Raw genomic sequence first — 21,923 nt, 5'->3', positions numbered from 1 at the left:
ATAAAACCAACAAAAAGCGATGAAACAAAGCTCAACTGCAACCTTTCTTTTCTGCACTGCTATCACTGGCCCATCATGAACTCCCTGCATGGTTTGTGGTTCAATTTCTTTGTAATGGTCATAACACTGACAAGCTCAGAAGAATGTTGATAAAGAACAAAGTTAATATTTCACCCAAGTCCAAAGTAATCCCTAGCAAAGCACTAATTTCTAATTATACATTATGTGCATGTAGAATTTAAGAAATTCTTTTCAGAACCTCAAATGTGAGGGTAATCAAGGTCAACCAATAACTAATTATGATAATAAGATTTTAATCAGAACACCAATCATATGCAGTTGTAAAAATTATTAGATGATGAGTGACAACAATAAAATGTTTTCATTTCTGCATTTCATATTTTCAAGATAGATGTAAGCTTTCTCAAGTTCCAAGGGTGAAATCTCATACGGAAGAGCATCATGAGCAACATAATCAATTTGGTACTTGTCCAAGAACTCATTTGTAATCACCCAGGGAGCATCTGGCACAACTTCATCAACCCATCTACACATATAAAAGAGGAGACACTTTAGTAATAACCAACAAAGCATTTAACAAAGTTCAACATATTATTGGCATACATCATGCACTTTCTAAAAAGAAGGTAAACACTAACTTTTCTTTCATAGTAGCATAATAAAAGCTTATTAAACAAAACAACTACAAAGGTAACTACGATACAAAATGGTTATTAACAAATTGCTCTCTGTGTTCACATGGACACGTGGTGTGATGGTTTGTCTCATGGATATTTCATTGAAGATCCCATGTTCAAGTTCCATTGTAGACCAGCAACCAAGTAAAGCAGAGTGTAAAACTAATAAACTCCATGTAAACAAAACAATAATGAGCACAAACAGTTTATGAATGACTACAACTAGCAACACCTGTCTTGTGGTTTTGAAAAGGCTCTGCATTGTTCACTTGATTAAGTTGCTCTCTAGTTTTATTGAATTAATGATCAATGACATTTAATGTATGCACAAAATCCATACACATGATCAAACATCACTGTGTAAAGTTGTAAACCATGGACATAACTGCAATTCAGACACACAAGAAAACATGAACTGAATTTCATTATTCCAGTAAAAAAACAGCAGAAATGGAAAACTCAAGCAGAAACCCAGAAAACACTATGTAACCTGTCAAAAGATAAAATCCCCATAATGGAAGCGGCAACGTATGAAGGTGTGGCATGCACAAGCAGCTCTCTGATGGAATCGTGTTCAACAATAAAATGGGAATAGTGTAGGACAATGAATATGGGGTTCTCATTATAAGGCATGAAGATCTACCTTCTAAAAAACTGAATAAGAAAAGGGGATTCAATGTTCATAGTTAGCTTGACTAAAAGCTTTTATAAGAACACCAATCCGGTTATTGAAGTGTTACAGCTTACCTAGGAAAAGTTCATAAGTGGATAGAACTAAACCAATATATCTTTACACATGTTCCTATGCATCTTTTAACTATTTGATATTTTTATTCTTATCAAGGGCCCATTGATCTGCATGACCAAACGGTAGAGGCTTAAATGACCCAATTTGTCAATGCATTGTTCAAGTATGTTATTAGCATAGTTACCAGACTAGAACTCAGCACCTAGACTTGGCTCAGACTTGGCAGATTGAAAAATCCAAGAAACAGAGATAGTTTTTAAGGAATTAAAGGTTTTTCTAGGAACTTTTCTCATAATCAACTTTAAAGAAATAAAAAACTAAGAAATTACAAGCTACTTCAATCATATAATCAAGAATAAATCAAATAATTGACTAGAAAAGTGATTTGAGCTTAAGGAGACGATTTTTAAATATATAAATATTCTCAAAGATTATTGGTGTACAAAATTCATGGATTATGATATTCATCACATCAAAGAACAAAAATAACAGGCAATTGTGAACTAGGGTAGAGAGACGCCTGTATAACTCGTGCAGCATCACTTGATCTATGATGGACAGTCCTGCACTCATGTCTTAGATAGGTCATCAATGCTGCTGCAGCTAGAGTAGCATCATTAAACGAGATGAAGATTGACTTAGCAAACATAATATATAACTGGAATTCAATTAATCAGGATCAAATTGGGAATATTTTGGTAAGTAAAAAATATTTCTTTGCTTTCCATCCAGCACAGCCCAAAATTATTTTTATCATTTGCTTTTTAAAAATATAGTAGGTGTCTAGGGGCCACCAAGCCTAAATTAAAGACTTTAAGACCATAAGGATCCTCATAGTGCATGCCATTTTTCATAATTTTAAAGCTATTGATCAAAGCTCCAAACAGCCAAAGTTACGAGGAGATGCAATGGTACTGATAGTAGTACAATTACAGAGACAGGATACCGATCAAATTATGATACAAGAGTAAATGAGCAAGGAGATGGCCATGTTCTATATAAATGGAGTCGCTAGCAATTGTGAATATTGGGACAGGTACACAATCCACATTCCTGGAATGGAGTTTCCTAGCAACTACGGGTCACCAAACCCTTCAAACAAAACGGGCATTATATCCATCATGTAAAATCCTAATTAAATGAGAATGAAATGGATGTCCATTTGAGTATAAGTGCCCTGGAGTGCTCCCTAATCAATCCAAAGTTTAGTAACTTCATTTAAATCCAAATCTGCTCTAGTATAATTCAAATCCAGTCACCTTTTTTTGCAATTTCATTTTTTAGTGTTATTCACTGTCTGACCCACAAGACCTGCATGTCTTGGCAAGTCTGAAGGCCTCATATGGCCTACCTGTTGACATGTATTTTGTACACAACCAAACACAGAATAAAATACCCAAATGGTACCCTTATCCTCTCTTGAGTAAAGTCTCTGAATGCTGAAGATATCGCAAAAAGGATCAATCAGGGTGACTTCAAGGTTCTTCGTTGTAGGATCTCTACGTGTGGATAAGCACCAGTGGTCGTTGTAAATGTTGTTTCTTCAAGGGGTCTTACGCACTTTCTAAGAAAGTTTGTCCATGTCACGCTCTTTAGATCTGCAGGAACAGGTTTTCCTAATACTCACAGATTCTCAAAAAAAGATCAAAAGATAAGGGTTTCAAGAGATGAATACTAATCTAATCCTAAGAATGACTTAATATAAGCTAGACTTGGTAAGATTCTACCAATTTCAGTATTGCCAAGGAATTACAACTCTACTGGAATTGATGCGATCTTCTAAGGTGATTAATGATTTTCAAATCATCAAGAATATAGATACTATCATAAAGATACATATCAATATTTCAACAATGATCGAATGTTCAAGCAATCTCAATATCTCCAGTTGACCACACAAGGCGTCCTTAGAATCAGTAAGAAGCTAGTGGTTTGGACATGAATCTCACCAAAGATCAAGCACAACACTTAGTCCTTCCAACTTAAATACTACTTCGACTGAGAATGATTCAAGAAGATAAACAACCATGAAGATAGCCACAAGTATTGCAATAAAACACCAAAACTTCAATATTTTATTGATCTCAAAGCCAAATGGACAACAATTGCTCAAAATTCTTTCTTCACCACTCGATCTTGCTACACAATAACTTTCTCTCTAAGCTCTTCTAATCTTTCTCTCTATCTTCTAATTTCTAATGATCTAATGACAAAATGAAAATGAGTGATGGTATTGTTGTGACCATTTCACACATCGCCCCATTGCAAATGGGGACCCCTACTTTTTGCTTTTTAGGGTTTGTTTTCTAGGTCTTTTAGGGTTTTGTCTGTTAGCCTTTGCATTTTGAGTGTCGCCAAGGGGATCACCTGGATAGCAGGTTCTGCTTGAGTTAGGTCAAGTTGATAAGTGATGAAGTCTGAATGTCCTGATCCTGAAATTTGGCTAAGTCTGAAAGTCCTGATCCTGAAATTTGGCTAAGTCTAAAAGTCCTGATCCTGAAATTTGACTAAGTCTGGAAACTGAAAAACCTTCAAAAACTAGATTTTGCAATATAACTCCTGGAGGTCTAAAACCACTCTCAAACATCCTGAAAGTATATATGGAATATAACTTAAAGTATAAGAAAGAAGAAGGATAGAAGGAAATGTCACTTATACTTTAATGTTATATTCCATAAAATTATCCTGACAGAGAGTTCAAAAAGTCAAATTTCGCTCCTGACCCTCTCAGGAGGTCCAAAGCGAACCTCGCCCTTGACCCTTCCAGAGGGTCCAAGGCGAAAATCAACCTAGGACTCATTCCTGGCCTTATTTGACCAAATTTTGATTTGCAAAGCATTTTGTTTGGACTTTGGAATTGATTGAACACCTTGAAGAAAATGATGAATTTTGGCCAAAAGTGGGAATTTCGCTCCTGACCCTTGCTAAGGGTCCAGAGCGAAATTCATCGTAGATTTCGTTTGCCAACTCGCTTGAATTTGAAACCTTGTTCCTGGCCTTGAAAATGATCTTACCTTGCCCTGTGAAGTGATTTGAAACTAAAAGATTGGGCAATTTAGCCTAGATTGTAAATTTCGCTCCTGACCCTTGCTGAAGGTCCAAGGCGAAAATGTGGTTCAAGTTTATTTCTCGCTAATTTTGGCTAACTTGTTTTGTGCAGGGTTTCCCGGAGAGAAGATTGGACGTTACTGGATGCATTTGAAAGTTTGAAAGTTTGAAAATTGTTGAATTTTGGGGCAACAAAGATTTTTTGGGGCAACAAAGATAATTTTGCCCCTGACCCTTACTGAAGGCCCAGGGCGAAATTCTCCATGAAGGTCATTTTTAGCATTGTTGTGGTCAAGATGAGGTATTAAAGGCAAGAAGAGCGGTGGAATGAGCATGATGAAGCCCCAAAACCGTTTGAAGACCAAAGGATGAAGGAGTTTTGCCTAGAGAAGGCAAATTCACTCCTAACCCTCTCTGAGGGTCCAGGGCGAATTTCTTGTGGACACACTATTTTGTCCCTTGTTGGATATAAAAACCTATTCATAGCATGAAACAAGATAACATCTTCCTTAGCCAAGGAATTTCGAGATGAAAAGTGAAACAATTTGATCATGATGGCAAAAAGCACTCCTGACCCTCACTGAAGGTCCGGAGCTTGATTTTCAAATTTGCACTATTCTTGCAGGATCAAAGTGATTTTATGATTGGAAGAGATCAAGGAAAGCATGTTCTATCCGTTGAATATAATTTGAGTGGTCAATAAAGGAGGAAATCAACCCAAAAAACAAAGGGCGCTCCTGACCCTTACTGAAGGCCCACGGCAATTTTTCAAGATTCTCCTCTTTGTTTGAAATTTTGAGGCAAAACCTGACTTGGATAGGAGGAAGAGATGATGTTTTATACCTTAGAAGCGATTGGGAGTCTAAAGAATAAGGAAATATACCAAGAAGCAAAAAAGGCGCTTCTGACCCTCACTGAAGGTCCAGAGCGATTTTTCTGAAAGACACATTATTTTATCACTTGTTGGGCTTAAAGATTTATTCATAGCATGAAAAAGGAAAGTTCTTCCTTATCAAGGTGATTTCAAAGGGAAAGGTGAGAGAAAATAGCTTAAATTTGCAAAAGCGCTCCTAACCCTCACTGAAGGCCCAGAGCGATTTTTGCAAAAAACTACAACTTTTCTTCAAAATTGTGCTAAGGCAAGGATGAAATAAGGCAAAAGGACCCCAAGAAACTTGATGAATATTATATTGCCTTTGAAAATTGAGGATTTTAGTCACAAAATAGAAAATCGCTTCTGGCCTTCACCAAGGGCCCAGGGCGAAATTTGTGGTATCCTTCATTTTCTACATTGCTTGAGCGTTGAAATTCTTAATGAATTCACCAAATTTGCTAATTTTGAGCCCTTTGGAGATTTTGAATCAAATTCACATTAAATTAAGGCATTTTGAATTTAATAAATTAATTTTTTAAGCCTTGAAATTAATAAAAATTCCCTTGGAGGCATCTAAAATTAATTTTGGATTTAAAAAAAATTAAAAGTTGAGCGCACAAGGCATTATTTTGCCTTTATTTGACAAGTCGGCCTACTCCTTTTGAGGTTTTATTTATTATTTCACCTTTTATTTGCTAGGTCGGCCTCATGGGTAAGTGGAAGGTGAGCGCTCTATATATTGGAGGTGTTTTTTCACAATTCAAATCATTCAATCATCCTTTCAAGTGCGAATTTGGAGAGCTAATTGAAGGTGCGAAATCTAGCTGGAGTGGAGCGAATTTCTACTAAGTGTGGAGACTAAGGAGGGCGAAATTCATCTTGAAGGCTATTGGAGAGGCGAATTTCTTGCTAGATTGGAGGATAATTTCCAGATTTTTTGAAGGTATTTGAAGGCGAATTTCCAGATTTTTGAAGAGGCTAGTGGAGTTTAATCTTTTCCAAGCTAGAGGAGGCGCAATTTGTTCAAGAGAAGGCTTTGATCTACACTTTGCCTAGCGAAATCTATTTTTTTTACATCGTTTCTTAGAGTTTAAAACTCAAGAGGACGTATGGCGAAATCATCTTGACACCCTTGTTTAAGGTTTGATTTTGGGACATTTGTTTTGGAAAATCTAAGTATTGCATGGTTAATTAGGAAATGATAACTCAAGATTTATCATGAAGTTTCCTAATTAAAATCTTAAATCTTCCTTTTAAGTTTAATTTCTACACTTCAAGATATATTACTAATTGTGAAATGTTGTGTAGGTATCAAGATGGCGATTCCAAAGCCCGGAGGATCTACAAGTCGGCAGGTTCCCATCAAAGACGATCAAGCAAGGATAAGGGCGACCTCCTCCAGTCTAGCATTGACAAAGACGGCCTTCTTCGGACTAACATCATCAGGAATGACTTCTTCCAATCCAGCATTCCAAGGCGAGGTACATCAATCATCCTCCACATCAAAGACAAGAGAAGTCAAAGCAAGGGTTCGTTGAAGAAGCAGATAGTTCCAGAAGAGTTAATTAAAGCTAGCTTCTCAGCAACATCAAATTGGCATCAACCAAGTGTCAGATGAGTTGGCATCCCAATCATCACTCCTCCATTCGGATTGATCCACCTCAGCATGTCCAGATTCAATGTACCTAACTCATGGGAGATGGCACAAACTTCGATGTACCTACCCCGGCTATTCATTGGTGGAATTTTCCAGAGAGGACATGTGTCCAAGCAATACAATTTTATCATTGGTCAAGCATTAAATGTTATGTAATGGTTGTAACAAACCCTAATTAGGGTTTTCATTGTAAAATCTTGGCCATTGATCTCAAATTGATCTAAGCCATCGAATTGTATTGAGGGCACTATATAAGCCCTGGCATTTCATTTGTAAAGAGCAATAGAATAGAGTTAGTGAATAGAGAGTAGTTAGAAGGTGATTAGCAGTTGATAGAATAGCAATTAGAGTAGAGTAGAGAGAGAAGGCAAAGATTGTTGCCAAGATGTTGTTGTAAGAGACTTGTAAAACTTCATTGAAGAAATGGTGAAATTTATGGGTCGATTCGACAATTTGCATGGTCTCTATACTTCTCATACTTGATTTCATGTTATTAGATGAGTGGACGAAATGTGCTTGATTGATGGTGAAATTCGCATATCCATACTACTAGCAGTTTGTTGATTGCAGACTTGCCTTGTGTAGTCAACTGGAATCATTCAGCTTAAGCTTAACTTCAATTGTCGCTTCTTCATTGATATGCATCAGCCTGATGGTGTCTATGCCTGCAGTGATGATTTGAACATCATAAAGCTTTCCTTCGAAGATCGCACTAACCTTGTGGAGATGGTCCTGGGATGTCAAAACAAGACTTAGTTAGAATTTCATCAAAGCTCAATCATTGCTCCTACATTCCTTAGTATTAGGATTAGATTCTTTCTTCACCCTCATCTTTTTTCCTTTTTTTCAAATCTAAGGCAGTAAAATCTTGTGTTCCAGCAATATTCAAAGCAAATCAGAAGTTCAGTCATCAAGTGTAAGTCCCCTTGTGATTCCAGCAAATCAAATCATACCACAGAGAGCTTATCCACACGTAGAGATCCTACATACAGAACCTTGAAGTCACCCAGATTGATCCTTTTCGCGATATCTTCAGCATTCAGAGGCTTTACTCTAGAGAGGATAAGGTACCCTTAGGTATTTTATTTTGTGTTTGATAGTGTACAAAATACACGTCAACAGGTATATATAGCATCCTCAATTACAATGAATGGCCCAGATCGAAAGAAGATCAATGGCTGAGATTCTGACACCTAAACCCTAATTAGGGTTTGTTACAAAAAGTTCCCCTTTTAGATGAACATTATTAAATGCATAGCCAAATATTTAATTGGCACAAAAGTCGAGGAAACATAGACCAATGATAATTAAGATGCCACATCATCCTATAACAACCTTTTTTCTAGAACCTTGTTCCCTTTCCTATGCTCTTTCTTAGCATATCCAACGAATCTGGACACAATTCCTTCAATCTCCGCAATCGGAATCTCAGGAAGATTCTTCATTCGTTCCTCCAAGTGAATGACCTGATCAAAAGCAATGAGAAGAGCCGTTTCCCATCCAGGTTCGAGTTCTTTGATCTTCTCAATCAGGAGCATGGTAGTGAACATCAGGTCTCGTTGCTCATCTGTGATGACATTTTCCTCTTTGCAAAAGATGACCTTGACTCTATCCTCCAACTCTTGGATGTCCACATCTGTCTCAATCTCGATCCGTCGGCCAAGGATGGTACACAATACTTCAAACACTTTATCCTGAATTGGATGGATGACACCTTCAACTTGACTGCATTTGGTGCTGATGTCTTCAAAAAGGACCTCTTTCATCTAGAGTAGAGCTGACCACTGTAGGAGGTTATGAGTTCCTCCATCCATTATCTTTTCTTGTGTCAGGATCCATCTTGGTGTTTGCCTTATTACTTGCAGGACAGGAATGATAACATCTCTAGTATGAGCAAAAGCGGCTACAATTATCAATAGATTATGGATAATCTCAAGGACCTGGATAGCTCGATGAATTGTCTTCATCATTCTTGTTGCAAACTCAACAGCTACCGTGTGGGATTTATCAATCCAAGAGCTCATAAGCTAAACCAAGCTTTTGACCCTTTCTGCTTCGCCAACTGATTCAAGAGGAAGTGCTTGTAAAGGAGATACTGCTGGATCCTGTCGTCTCAAGGGCTGATTGAGATGACTAAAGTAGCCTCTCCAAGCACCGACCTCTCTCTCAAGCTTCCTATTCTTTTCCACCTCTTCCTTGAGTTTGTCCTTAAGTGCTTCAAAAGAATCAGTTGCCTCATCCATTGCCTGTTCAGTAGTGAGTGGACCAAGCTCAAATGTTTCTACATCATACTCATCTGCAAGAATTTCACCTTCATACTTGTCCACCACTGGTGTAGCTATTTGCAATTTCCTGGATCCTGCTTCATCTCTTATCACCTTGGACATCTTGGTGGCCTTCTTCTTTTCCGTTATCTCTTGAGAATTTCCTATAAGGCTCTCCAAGTCAATTACATCTTCCTCTTCTTCAATCACAATCACCCTTGTCAGTCTCTCTTTCAACCAATCCGGGATGGCGGATCTTGTTTCTCTAACTTGTATTTCCTGAGGCAGTGGTTCATCTTCTCGGAAAGGAGATGTCGCTTCATCATCATTTCTCTGATCTTCCTGTAGCTCATCAATTCGGGGAGATTGACTTGATGAATGCTGAGGTGTTTGTCCCTTGTTTGGCTTATCATTTTGCACCATGGATTCCATAGATTCATCAACCTCAAGTACCATCTTCTCTTGACCTTCAGCTTGACTTGCCTTCTTTCCATGTCGGGAAGATGTGCTTGATGGGCGATCTCGATTGGCCTCTTGCTTCTTCTTGGAGGATTCTCTTTTCTCAGGTCTTTCTTTCCTCTTTGCGCCTCTAGGATGAGAAGTGTCTTCACTTACGCTTGCTTCTCCTTCTTCTGGTCTTGCCTCCAAAGTAAAAGTCATTGGTACGTTCTGCTCTCTCAACTTCTGATGCTGTACATAAACCCATCTACGAGTACATGATAAAACCGGAGCCATCAAAGCTCTCAAGTCAAAAATCTCAAGCTCGCTCCAATCTATCTTCACTCTTTTATCTTCTTTGTCATAGGACGACTGGAGGTATCTGCCATTGTCTTGGGCTTGATCAGCTACTCTGTAAACTTTGCATTTCCTGATGAAATCTAAAGGTAATCTGGAATGCATCTTTCTTTTAACTTCTAAATCACTTGAGAGATTCATCCAAAAGTCTTCTACCTAAAACTCATGTCCGTACTTCTTACCAACTGTCTCCTCCATATAGCCATAAGGATCAAAATTCTCCCGCGGGGCAAAGAAGGTGAATGAATACAAGGCTAATTCCTTCTCTGCATCCTCCGAAGCTTGAGTATTAGGACATACCTCAACTGAATTCCCCAATATGATAGGTACGGGAACTCCATTTCCATGCTTGTGTCTGGATACCTTTGCACAAGCTGCCAACTGTCTGGGTACCTCAAGTAGCACTATCCTGTCTGTCGGATATCTCGGCAACATGTAGGGAGGTGAAGGACACCCATGAACTCTAATGTATGTAAACTTTTGAAACTGGATGAACCATGCACCATACCTCTTCACAAGCTCTTGTGCATCCAGAGATAGTCAATTGTGAATCCCGCCTTGCAATATCCTAGTGATGTTCATCATGAAGGTATCATTGACTAACTTGTAGTCACTTCTAGGCGGATGATGTAGATGAACATAAGAGTCACAAACTCTCACTTCTCTGAGTCCTCTTCCGATCACTCCTCTGTGAGGTAGCCCTACATACTCGAAACTCCTGATCAAGGCATATATAACATATGAGCTCATATGGAATGATTTGGTAGGCCTTAGTCTCCTCAACTGCACATCCAAACTATTGCTAATAATTCTGGCCCAATGAAGCGTTCCTTTTCCTTGGACTATCACTTGAATGAAGAAGAACATCCACTTTTCGAAGTAGAAGGCTTGAGGAGCCCCCGTGACTCGATTGAGTAAAGTTATCAAATCTCTGTACTCTTCCTGGAAATCGACCCTATGTGGTGTGTTGGGAATCTTGTTCAGGCGAGGACAACTTTTAAACAACCAATTCTTGTTGATGAGGTTCAGACAGGTGTCAGGATCATCTTCATACATTGACTTGGCTCCTTCTAGACTTTTGTAAATCATATCTTTATGCTCTGGAAGATGAAGAGCTTCACTTATAGCCTCCTCTGAAAGGTGAGCTAAGGTGTTCCCTTCCTTGGATACGATCGATCTTGATTGTGAGTCATAATGGCGAGCACACTCGATCATCAGCTCATGACACTTAATTGCTGGAGGGAAACCTGCCGCCTTGATGATGCCACTTTCAATTATCTTCTTCGCAACAGATGATGGCTTACCAATGTAGGGGACCTCTCGAAACTTCTTCACATTGAAGTTTCCCAAGTTGGTATCTCCGATATTACTCCATTTGGACACGATCCTGGTCTCCAATTCGTCGTTCTTCTGATCTTCCTTGATGAGAGCCGGGCGACTAGTAGATGCTCCTGCCTTTGGAGTCGCCATCTTGACACCTACACAACATTTCAAAATTAGTTCTCAAGCATTATATCTTGAAGTGTAGAAATCCAGACATAAAAGGAAGATTTAAGATTTTAATTAGGAAACTTCATGATAAGTCTAGAGTTATCATTTCCCAATTAACCATGCAATACTTAGACTTTTCTAAAACAAATGTCCAAAAATCAAACCTTGAACAAGGGTGTTAAGATGATTTCGCCATACCTCCTCTTGAGTGTTAAACTCTAAGAAATGATGTAAAAATAGATTTTGCTAGGCAAAGTGTAGATCAAAGCCTTCTCTTGGATGAATTGCGCCTCCTCTAGCTTGGAAAAGAATAAACTCCACTTCCCTCTAACCTTCAACACTTGAAAGGAATTCGCTCCAAACCAGCTCTATTTTGCACCTCCAATTAGCTCTCCAATTTCGCACTTAAGGCAATGATTGAATGATTTGAAATGTGAAAAAAAAACTCCTCCAATATATAGAGCGCTCACCCCTTTGCTTCCTCTAGGCCGACTTGGCAAAAAGGAGGTAAAAAATAAATAAAATCCCAAAAAAGGGGGCCGACTTGGCTAATAAAAACAAAATAAGGCCTTGAGCGCTTTATTTTTAATTTTAATTTAATAAAAATTAATTTTAAATGCCTCCAAAATAAATTTCGATTTTCTAAGGCTTAAAATCAATTTATTAAATGCCAAAATGCTTTGAATTTAATGTGAATTTAATTTTAATTTTCCAAATGCCTCAAAATTAGCAATTTTGGCAATCAAATGCAAATTGGAGAATATCAATTTTTAGAACAAGGCTTAATAAACCTTCATGATGATTTCGCCCTGGACCCTCTCTGAGGGTCAGGAGCGATTTTGCAATTTTAGCCTTGAATACTTCACATCTTGACTTGAAAATCTCTTGGAGGGTAAATTGATATCCAATTAAGGCGTTGCACTTCAAATTTTGGCATTTTTCATGAGGAAAATAGGTGGAAATGTCAATTTCGCCCTGGACCCTCTCTGAGGGTCAGGAGCGATTTTTCAATTTTAAGTTAGAATCCACCTTGGCTCGATTGTTGACCCTTCAATGTCACTTCTAAGATCCATTTCCTTGCACTATAGAGTTAATTCATAAACAATTTTGAAGGAAATGATGTCCTAAAAGGAAATTTCGCCCTGGACCCTCTCTGAGGGTCAGGAGCGATTTTCTATTTTTTGCTCAAAATTAGCATTTTTCAACATTCAAAATCTCTTCAAGACATTTCAAATAGGCTTCCTCACTGACTTCCAGACTTTGCTCCATCCAATTTGAGAGAAAAAGTGCAAGTTTGATGTTTTTCGCCCTGGACCCTCAGCAAGGGTCAGGAGCGATTTTTTAATTTTGACTACAAATCTTCACTTCCTCATCAAAACACCTTCTCACCAAGCTAGATCACGTTCAGGCCTCCAAAATAAGCAAGAAAATCACCCTTCCAAATTTTTCGCCCTGGACCCTCTCTGAGGGTCAAGAGCGATTTTTGCAAATTGGGCTTAATTCTCCATCATTTTTCATTAAAACTTTATTCGCCACTAAGCAATGACCTTGTTTTGACCACTCCATCCAAATTTGCTTCGTTGTTGTAAGGCAAAATGAGAATTTTCAACATTTTCGCTCTGGACCTTCAGCAAGGGTCAGGAGCGATTTTTCATTTTGTGACCAAAATCATCAAGTTTCAAAGGCAAAACATCATTCATCATGCTTTTGGATGTCTCTTCGCTTTAACCTAACCTTGCCTTAGCACAATTTTGAAGAAAACATGCAGTTTCTGTGATTTTCGCCCTGGACCCCCAACAAGGGTCAGAAGCGACTTCTTGGTTTTAGGCATATTTCTTCATCTTTTGGACTCCAAATTGCCTCTAAGGCCTAGAACATCACATCCTCTTCCTATCCACACAAGATTTTGTCTCAATTCCACAAACAAAGGAGAGAATCTTGAAAATTCGCTCTGGACCCTCTCTGAGGGTCAGGAGCGACTTTTGCAATTGCCTTCAAAATCTCCACTCTCAACGATCCTTTTTCACTTCAAGGCAATTTAAACATTATTTCAAACTCGTGCCTTGGCTTAGATTTGTCCAAACTTGGAGAGAAAGGCTCAATATTAGGTTTTTCACCCTGGGCCCTCTCTGAGGGTCAGGAGCGATTTTCCAATTTTGGCTTGATTGCCTCTTTTGTTGATCATCCAAATTATATTCAACGGGTAAAACATGCTTTCCTTCATCCATTCCAATCATAAAAATTACTTTGACCTTGCAAAAAAAAAAATGCACATTTGAAAATTTCGCTCTAGACCTTCAGCAAGGGTCGGGAGCGATTTTTGCTATCTGGACCAAAATGCCTCACTTTTCATCTCAAAATCTCTTTGCTAAGGAAGATGTCATCTTGCTCCATGCTATGAATAAGTTTTTATGTCCAAGAAAAGTCAAAACATATGTTTGCAAAGAATTTCGCTCTGGACCCTCTCTGAGGGTCAGGAGCGATTTTACCTTTCTTGGGCAAAATTCCTTCATCTCATCATCTTCAATCAAGTCTGGACACTTCATCATGCTCATTTCATCCTCCACCATGCCTTTGACATCTCAAATCGACCAAACAAGGCTAGAAATGATCTCCATAAGATTTTTCGCCCTGGACCCTCAGCAAGGGTTAGGAGCGATTTTCCTGTTTTCAACAAGGTCTTCCATCATTTCAAGTCAAAACTCCTTTTGGTGGGTGGAGAAAGTCATTCATTTCCCTTTCATGCTCAAAGCTTGGTTTCTTTTCACTACAAAATGAGGGAAATCAAAATTTCGCCCTGGACCCTCAGCCAGGGTCAGGAGCGATTTTCCCTTTAGTCTCCAAAATTCATTTCTTTTCTTGTCTTCACAACTTCAATCGCCTTAAGTAACGTCCAATCATCCTTCTGGGAGACCTTGCACAAAACAGTTTAGAAAAGTCAGTGACAAATATGACTTAAACAATATTTTCACCCTGGGCCCTCAGTAAGGGTCAGGAGCGAAATCCTCTTTTCATGCTAGATTGCTCAAACTTTAAGTCTCAAACCACTTCACAAGGCAAAGTTAGGTCATTTTCAAGGCCAGGAACCAGTTAGCAAGTCCATCGAAAACAAGAAATTGCACTTAGGATAAAGTTCGTCCTGGACCCTCAGCAAGGGTCAGGAGCGAATTCTCTGTTTCAGACATCATCTTACTTTCCAAAAATTGATCAAAACTTACCCAGGCAAGAACACACAATTTCTCCTTCAAAATGCTAACACTTAGTCAAAATTGGACTTTACCCCAAAAACCTTTATTAGACCTAACCTAAGACCTATTTGACTACTCTGAAAGGCTTACCTTATATTAACAATCTCAATTCTTCAGGAGGGCATTTAACACTTCTCCAAAATTTGACTAGACTTAGCTTGAATGATGCCAAAAAGGAACCCCTAAGGTTTAGCCCTAGCCCAGACATACCACTCACTTACTCAAAACCCTAACAGAGAGAAGAACAAGCAGAGAGAAAGCAAAAACAAAAGCGAAAAGAGGGGGTCCCCATTCTAATGGGGCGATGTGTGAAATGGTCACAACACTACCTCAACCCAAGGTTCTGCAAATCTACTGGGTATCCAGCAAGTTTTGTAACATTAGTTATTAGATGTTCTCAGCTTCATGAATTGTGGTATGCTTAGGATCTTGAATGAATGAAGGAATTTTAATGACGTCCACAAGACCAACAGTCTAAGGGACCCAGCACCAAACTTAAGTCATCTTACTGTTCTTTTCAATATCAGCTCTTCGGTTATGGATCTTTATAAAGAAACCAGCAGTTTTGTGTAACCTTTCCTCTCCAAAAAGTAGGTCAACACACCCCTCTTTCAAGCTGTTCTAATACTGCCCACGGATATCTTAGTAAGCAGGGCACTCATAAATGAAGTGCCATTCAGTTTCAACAACTCCTTTATTGCAGAAAACACACATTCTTTCTTCCCAAGTCTCTTTGGGAACCGTCCATCTACCTGTTTTGCACCTTAGAAGGTGAGACCCGGTCTTGAGTTGCGCCACTAACAATCTAGCCTTACTCTTAATTGCCACTCGTAAGTAGTCTTTCTCATCGTGTTCACAAGTGGGGTTGAAGTCTTTCACATAATGGGCTTTTTTCCGCCCCATTTGTTTTGTCCACATGGCAGCCCTGAATTTTTCTAACACAAATCTTTTTATCTCTTCCTTAGTATTGGGACACGTTTGCAAGTCGATGTCCCATTTACTCAACCATTTCTTCCTTAGAAGCCTCAATTTTAACATCTAATGCCACTAGTGTCTTCTAACATTTTCTTATGCTAGAGACAGATCTGGTGCTCTTTCACTGTAGTTGGTACACAATTTTTCCTTGACATATGCTATATTGCAGGACTATAACTTATGAAATGTAAAAATTTCAACTTCATCAAATGAGATTAGCTCAAATGATAAAAAAATTAGGATATCTATCATAGAGCCCAATGTTCAAGTTCCTAGAGACATGATAAAGTGTTGAAATTAAATATAATGGCACATCCAAATATCTTCGATAATAGTTTTTGGATGCCTAAAACTATTGCACAATTTCAGCAGCCAGAATCGCTATGAAACACTATCATGGACTTAAGAAAATATCATGTCTTTTACCTTTGATAAGCATATAGCCCAACTGCCACATTGTATGCAAGTCCTGAGTAACTTTGCAGAAAGAAAGGACCCTCTGTCATGGGCACTAAGCCAAAGGTTTCCTCGCTACCAGAATTTGCCAAATTGAAATATTAAACAGAAAAAACAAATGATTTCTGCAATAGTCACCTAGCACACTTCATCAGTTCCGTGAACTGACAACTCATAAGATTTTATGAAAATGCCTCAAAATCTGTGATGAATGCCTTCATTGCAAAATAGTTGCCTAAACATGGTTATAATAACTTGATCTATCATCCACAATCAGGAGAATATTCCACTCCTTACCTTCTCAACATAAAAGTACTTGAATCAATAAATTGTTGACAAAGTTGTTGTTCTAGAAATAAAACTTGCATTTGGCAGTTCTTTAAGTCTTAGAAATGAAGTTGTCATAACAAAACAGCATTAAGAAATATTAAATAAGAGTAAAAGAAAGCATGGCATGAAAATGAAGTACAACACCAAGATTGACTTGGGAAAAACCAATGTAGGTGAAAATTCTTAAAGAGTGGGGTCAAATCCCCTTAGGCCACTATTTCTAAATGCCAATTACAAGGCCCACTTCCTCTTTGAGGCCTTTGTGACATCTAAACACGTAACAGCAATAAGCCACTACTCTGAAACCTTCAAATTACACTAATGCATAAACAAAGCTCTTAGGCTGCCCTCAAATTGATGCAAGAGAATCCCTAAGTCAAAAAAACTCTTGCACCTCCCAAAAATAGATGATTTCGCATGCCAGCTTAACTTGTGTGTGCCTTGCGATTTGGTATTTTATCACATGTTGGCTTGGCTGCATGCACGTCATGTTGTGTTAGGTGGCTTATGTCCCACGCACATTGCTATTGATTCACACACCCTCATAGGGTTTCCAAAAGTCGATTGTATGTTGTATCAAATCTTTGCGTAATTCTCTTGACATTGGGTAGCATAGCACACAAAATTTTCAAATATTGGCAGCCTTTTGTAACCTTTCATTATTCCTACCATTCCACTTGGCTTCATTTCCTTTATTTTCTTCCTCGTTGCTTATGTTGTGTGTTCCATTCACCCTATTTGTTAGTTGTTCAATTGCCTCATAATGATAGTTGCACCATGAATGCACAATTATAGTCCAATAACCTGAAAGGAACCCCTCCCACAAGTTAAAAGAGAATTGTTATAGCTTGTTCTTAGATTACCAATGAAATTTGACAAAACACAATGTCCCTAGAAGCTCTAAATAATCCTTGCTTCTCTGTTCTTGAGTCGATATAACTCTTCAAACTACATATAATATAAGTTCGTCTACAATCAAAACACATCACCCACAAATAGTTTGATACTAGAAGATTCAACTAAGATTGAACCTATAAGCCCCACTAGCTGGCCAAATCGCCCAAGTTACTTCCCTTCAACTATGCACCTTTTGTGTTCAACAAACCAAATTTGTCTTATTGCTCCTAATGTGAGTCGTCTTTCATACACTACGAAGGGTTTAGAAAATGACTTAAACAAGAGATTGTTAATCCTCTAAATCAACATGACTAGTCCATTTTGGATCACACCTTTGAAATAACAAATTTTGAACCCCAAATGCCTAAGGACTCAATAACTAGGGAAACATTTTCTTTACCTTCTCCTTTGATGACACCTTGCTTTGACCAATATTGGACCTTCAAAACAAACTGCCCCATCTCTTGCAACCCCCTCCTTCTCACCCTCCCTTTAACCTACAACACAATTGTAAGGTCAAAAATTTCATACCTTGCAACTTCCACCTTAGATTTCTAAACTCATTTGATGTCCATTCCACCAGTATATTTTTAGGTCCATTTCCACCTAATTTTGACATTCCTTGTGATCATTGAAGGATTCAAAAAGTGACCACAACCTTGGAAAACTGTTACTAGCCACCCCCAAAGACCTAAAAATCTTACTACGCAAAGACAACACCAATGGTCGCTAGTATATGTGTCATTTGTGCACCCTAGAACAAGTGTCCAAATAGTCATTTGTGCCCCCTAGTGCAAGCATCCAAATTCGAATTGTAAAATGTGAAATCTCTCGCCCCTTTATGGCCTAAAACTTAATACATTTTCAATGGCCATTTGCCCAAAAACTTAGTATAGGTTCACTTATAAGATCATTTGTTTCCTTCAATTACTCATAACATGCACAATAGAACTTAGTACTCTCATTCCTCCAACACAAGCAAATTGCATAATCTTCACTAAAGCAACAAAGTAACAAGTGAAGATTAAAGCTCTAAACTTTGTTAAGTCCTCTTGAGCAAGAAAGCCATGGATCCTTTGAAGTTTCCTTTCCTATCTTCCATTTGGTATATCTATTCCTTTACTTCCACCATTTGTGAGCCAATAGGGAGCCATTTACCTATCCATAGCCCAACCCTTGATTTGAAAACTCCCTTTATTACCATCATAGCCAAATCTGAAACCTTTTTCGTCTCTTGCACATTCTTTTGTGATAATTTACACATCTCATTGTCTCCATCACATCAACACACACCACTTGTGATACATTTGCCCCAAGGTTTAATATTGTGACCACCATTATTGCACACACTAACATCACAATAACACTATAGATTGGCATACACTTAAAATTTCAAATAGTGCTTTATGAAGATTGGAATACACTTCACAAAGGAATGATTGAGGTAGTTTCCTATATAACACACCCCTTTCCCCTTGTCCCCCAACTCGACTTAGAATCTCATTATCGAGAGTCAGCATCAACATTCTACAAAGTAGGAAAAGGGCAAGGAGATGAAGGTTAAAAATCTGCCTAATCAAAAGACACCTGCACCAAAAGGGGTAGCAACCCCAAGTGTCATTGTAGTTGTTTGTTAGTGCCAGATTTGTACCGAACCTGCATCTCTACCTCTTCAACCATTTATACCATTAGATTAACTATTTTATAGGTGCACATTATCTATTTTTCAGTTTCCTTTACATAAGTATTGCAATCTGCACTATTCCAATTCCCAAATCCTATAATTGCTATTATAATTATCAAATTGATTTGTTTTATTATAATTATATATTTGATTTGATTTGTTCAGTTATGTTATTAATTAGATTTATTTCATACTTAGTACAATAGAAAGAAAGTGCTATATTTTCAAGGAAATATACTCAGGAGGTAGTCCAATATTGTTCTTTCAAATTCTCAACTCATTTTGGTGTCTACCTTCCATACTCATGTTTAGGATACATTCAGCCTTTTTCTCTACCTTAATTGTATCACTAGCATGCCATGCAAACAATCCTAGACTTGTCTTTCAATATCAAGCATCCCCCTATAGTTTGGAGAACTAATTTTAAAAGACACCAACACCTATAAACACTAATGCCCAAACTTGAAATTCAAATTTAGGCCCTTGCCAACAGCTAGAACCCCAACCAAGATCTGTTACAATATTTTATAATGCCAATAGATACCCAATCTACATTCTATAAAACTGTTATTCTCGCCCATTTTGAAAGTTACACTCTTGATCTACGCTAGTTTGACTTGATTGTGCTCTCTTGACTCTCTCTCTCTTTCTAATTATTCTATGCATTGGCTCCTTGCACTCCTTACATTTGCAAACCCTCTCTTTTTTTAAATTTTTGTGAGTTCAATCACTTTCCTCACTGCCCTTACTAGTTTTTCTCCATTATTCCTTAAACCCTAACCTCTGAAATCCCCTGCCTTCTTCCTCCATTGTTTCAATCTAATAGCTTCTAAATCCCCTTCTAGAAATCATCACGGCACACCTATGATTCCTTCCACCTCCCTATTCTCATCTCCATTGCACTACACACACCACTTTAGGGTTTGAAAGCCTCTAAGGTTTTGTAGTGACAGCTACTGCACACACCATAAACATCATCAATTATAGACACACACTACAAGAATTTCCAATAATATGAAGGCTGAAATATACCATCTAAGGGATTGACTAATGTAGTATATTGATCTTAACTAACCACTTTTCTTCCCATTCCAACTTTAAATATATGCTTTTTGGTTTGGGCACACATCATGGGCATCAAACATTTTTGACAAGCAACCCCAAAATTTTCAAAGCATTATAAGGTTCAAACACAAGCATCTACAGACAACACAAGCAATCACACCCTAGACACCATCTAACGAAATTCAAAAACCTCCTACAAAGCCCCAAGGACCTCCTTCCATCTCCTATGAGCCTTATGCAATACCATAACTACATGAGACATCAAAACAAATACATTTTCTCACCCACTTTTCTAGTTACTTTTTCAATTCCCAACTCTTGTATTCAGTTGTACTTAAGATAGATATAATAATTTCAATTGTTAATTCCACTCTGAAATGAGGTTGAGCTTAAGAGTAATAAGATTGCTCATTTTCAAGTTCATGAGCATTCATATCTTCAATTTTTCGCATATATACAGTTACCACAAGCTTCTCCATGAGCAGCTCCCTAATTTTCTCTATTTTATCAAGCTTTCCCATAGCTTAGGAATTTTAGCAACATTCTCTTTCAACTTGTGGAGTCTCTCCTCACCCATTGGAAGACTCTAGACTTTCTTCTCCAAAGTCCATGCTTCCACTTTCTTATAACAAAGAACCTTGTCCTTTTGCAGTAGTTGATCTAGTGATGGGCATATAACTGCAAAACTGAGAACTCCAAAGGCACCAAATAAAACAATAAACTTAGTTCTAATAATAGTCTTCTCCACGATTAGGTAGGAAACCTCATCTTTGATTTATCATCACTAATCTAACGTGCCCCAATTAAAAAAGACTGATATAATCTTAGAAATGAAGTTGTCTTAACAAAAATAGCAAAATAGCATGAAAATGAAGTGCAACACCAAGATTGACCTGGAGAAACCCAATGCAGATGAAACTCCAAAATGGTGGGTTCAAATCCCCTCAAGCCACTATCTCCAAAATGTTACAAGGCTTGTTGACTTCTTCAGGCCTTAATGTGCATCTTACAATGTAAATTGACACCCAAACACATATGACAGCAACAAGCCACTACCATCAGACATTCCAACAGCACTAAAAAAAATCAAGCTTCTAGAACATCTGAACACCCTCAAATGCATATTTATAGTCTAATAACAAGAAAGAAAACCCTTCTACAAGTTACAAGGGGATTGTTATAGCTTGTCTTTCAACTAAAAGAGAAGTTGGACAAAGCAAGACATTCCCAAAAGCTCCAAGTAAACCTTACTTTTATATCATTGGCTACACCTAAACCTTTTGACTGTAGGCAACAGTACTAGCACAAACTATTGGTGATGTCATTTTTAGTTGCTAGGAAGTCTCGCCAGGCATCCTTATCACTCAATTGGCTTCTCTTCAACTATCCACCTCTCTATTAACCTCATCCTGCAATCTAGGTTTTTATTTTATTCTCAGATCACTCAAATGGCTTCCTTCAACCATCCACCTTTGATTGATCTTTTCTTGGTGATTTAAGTCCTTGTTATTAGCTCCTAGGACCATATAATAGATTTATTTATTTTTCATGAAAAATTCCTATTTGAGCATTTTTGTTGTGTTCGGACTTTTTGTACATTTAAGAGGACATTGTCATCAGTAAAGGCACTCTTCAAGGTTGAAGGCACACTCAAATTACCATTCATATTTAACATAAAATAACTTCTAACTGA

The 21,923-nt window shown here is 38.0% G+C and overlaps 1 protein-coding gene across 1 annotated transcript in view; it reads right to left on the bottom strand.

The window, feature by feature from the left end:
- Positions 1–21,923, bottom strand: part of LOC131033116 (choline-phosphate cytidylyltransferase 2) — a 54,271-nt gene that overhangs the window by 18,872 nt on the left and 13,476 nt on the right. The window contains exon 3 of the mRNA XM_057964251.2: positions 452–547. Coding sequence (XP_057820234.1) covers positions 452–547 — 96 coding nt within the window. The remainder of the gene's footprint in view (positions 1–451; positions 548–21,923) is intronic.

Source organism: Cryptomeria japonica, chromosome 3 (assembly GCF_030272615.1).
Source record: "Cryptomeria japonica chromosome 3, Sugi_1.0, whole genome shotgun sequence".
NCBI lineage: Eukaryota > Viridiplantae > Streptophyta > Pinopsida > Cupressales > Cupressaceae > Cryptomeria > Cryptomeria japonica.
Note: the sequence above shows the minus strand (reverse complement) of the source record. Positions and strands in the feature narration are given on the sequence as shown.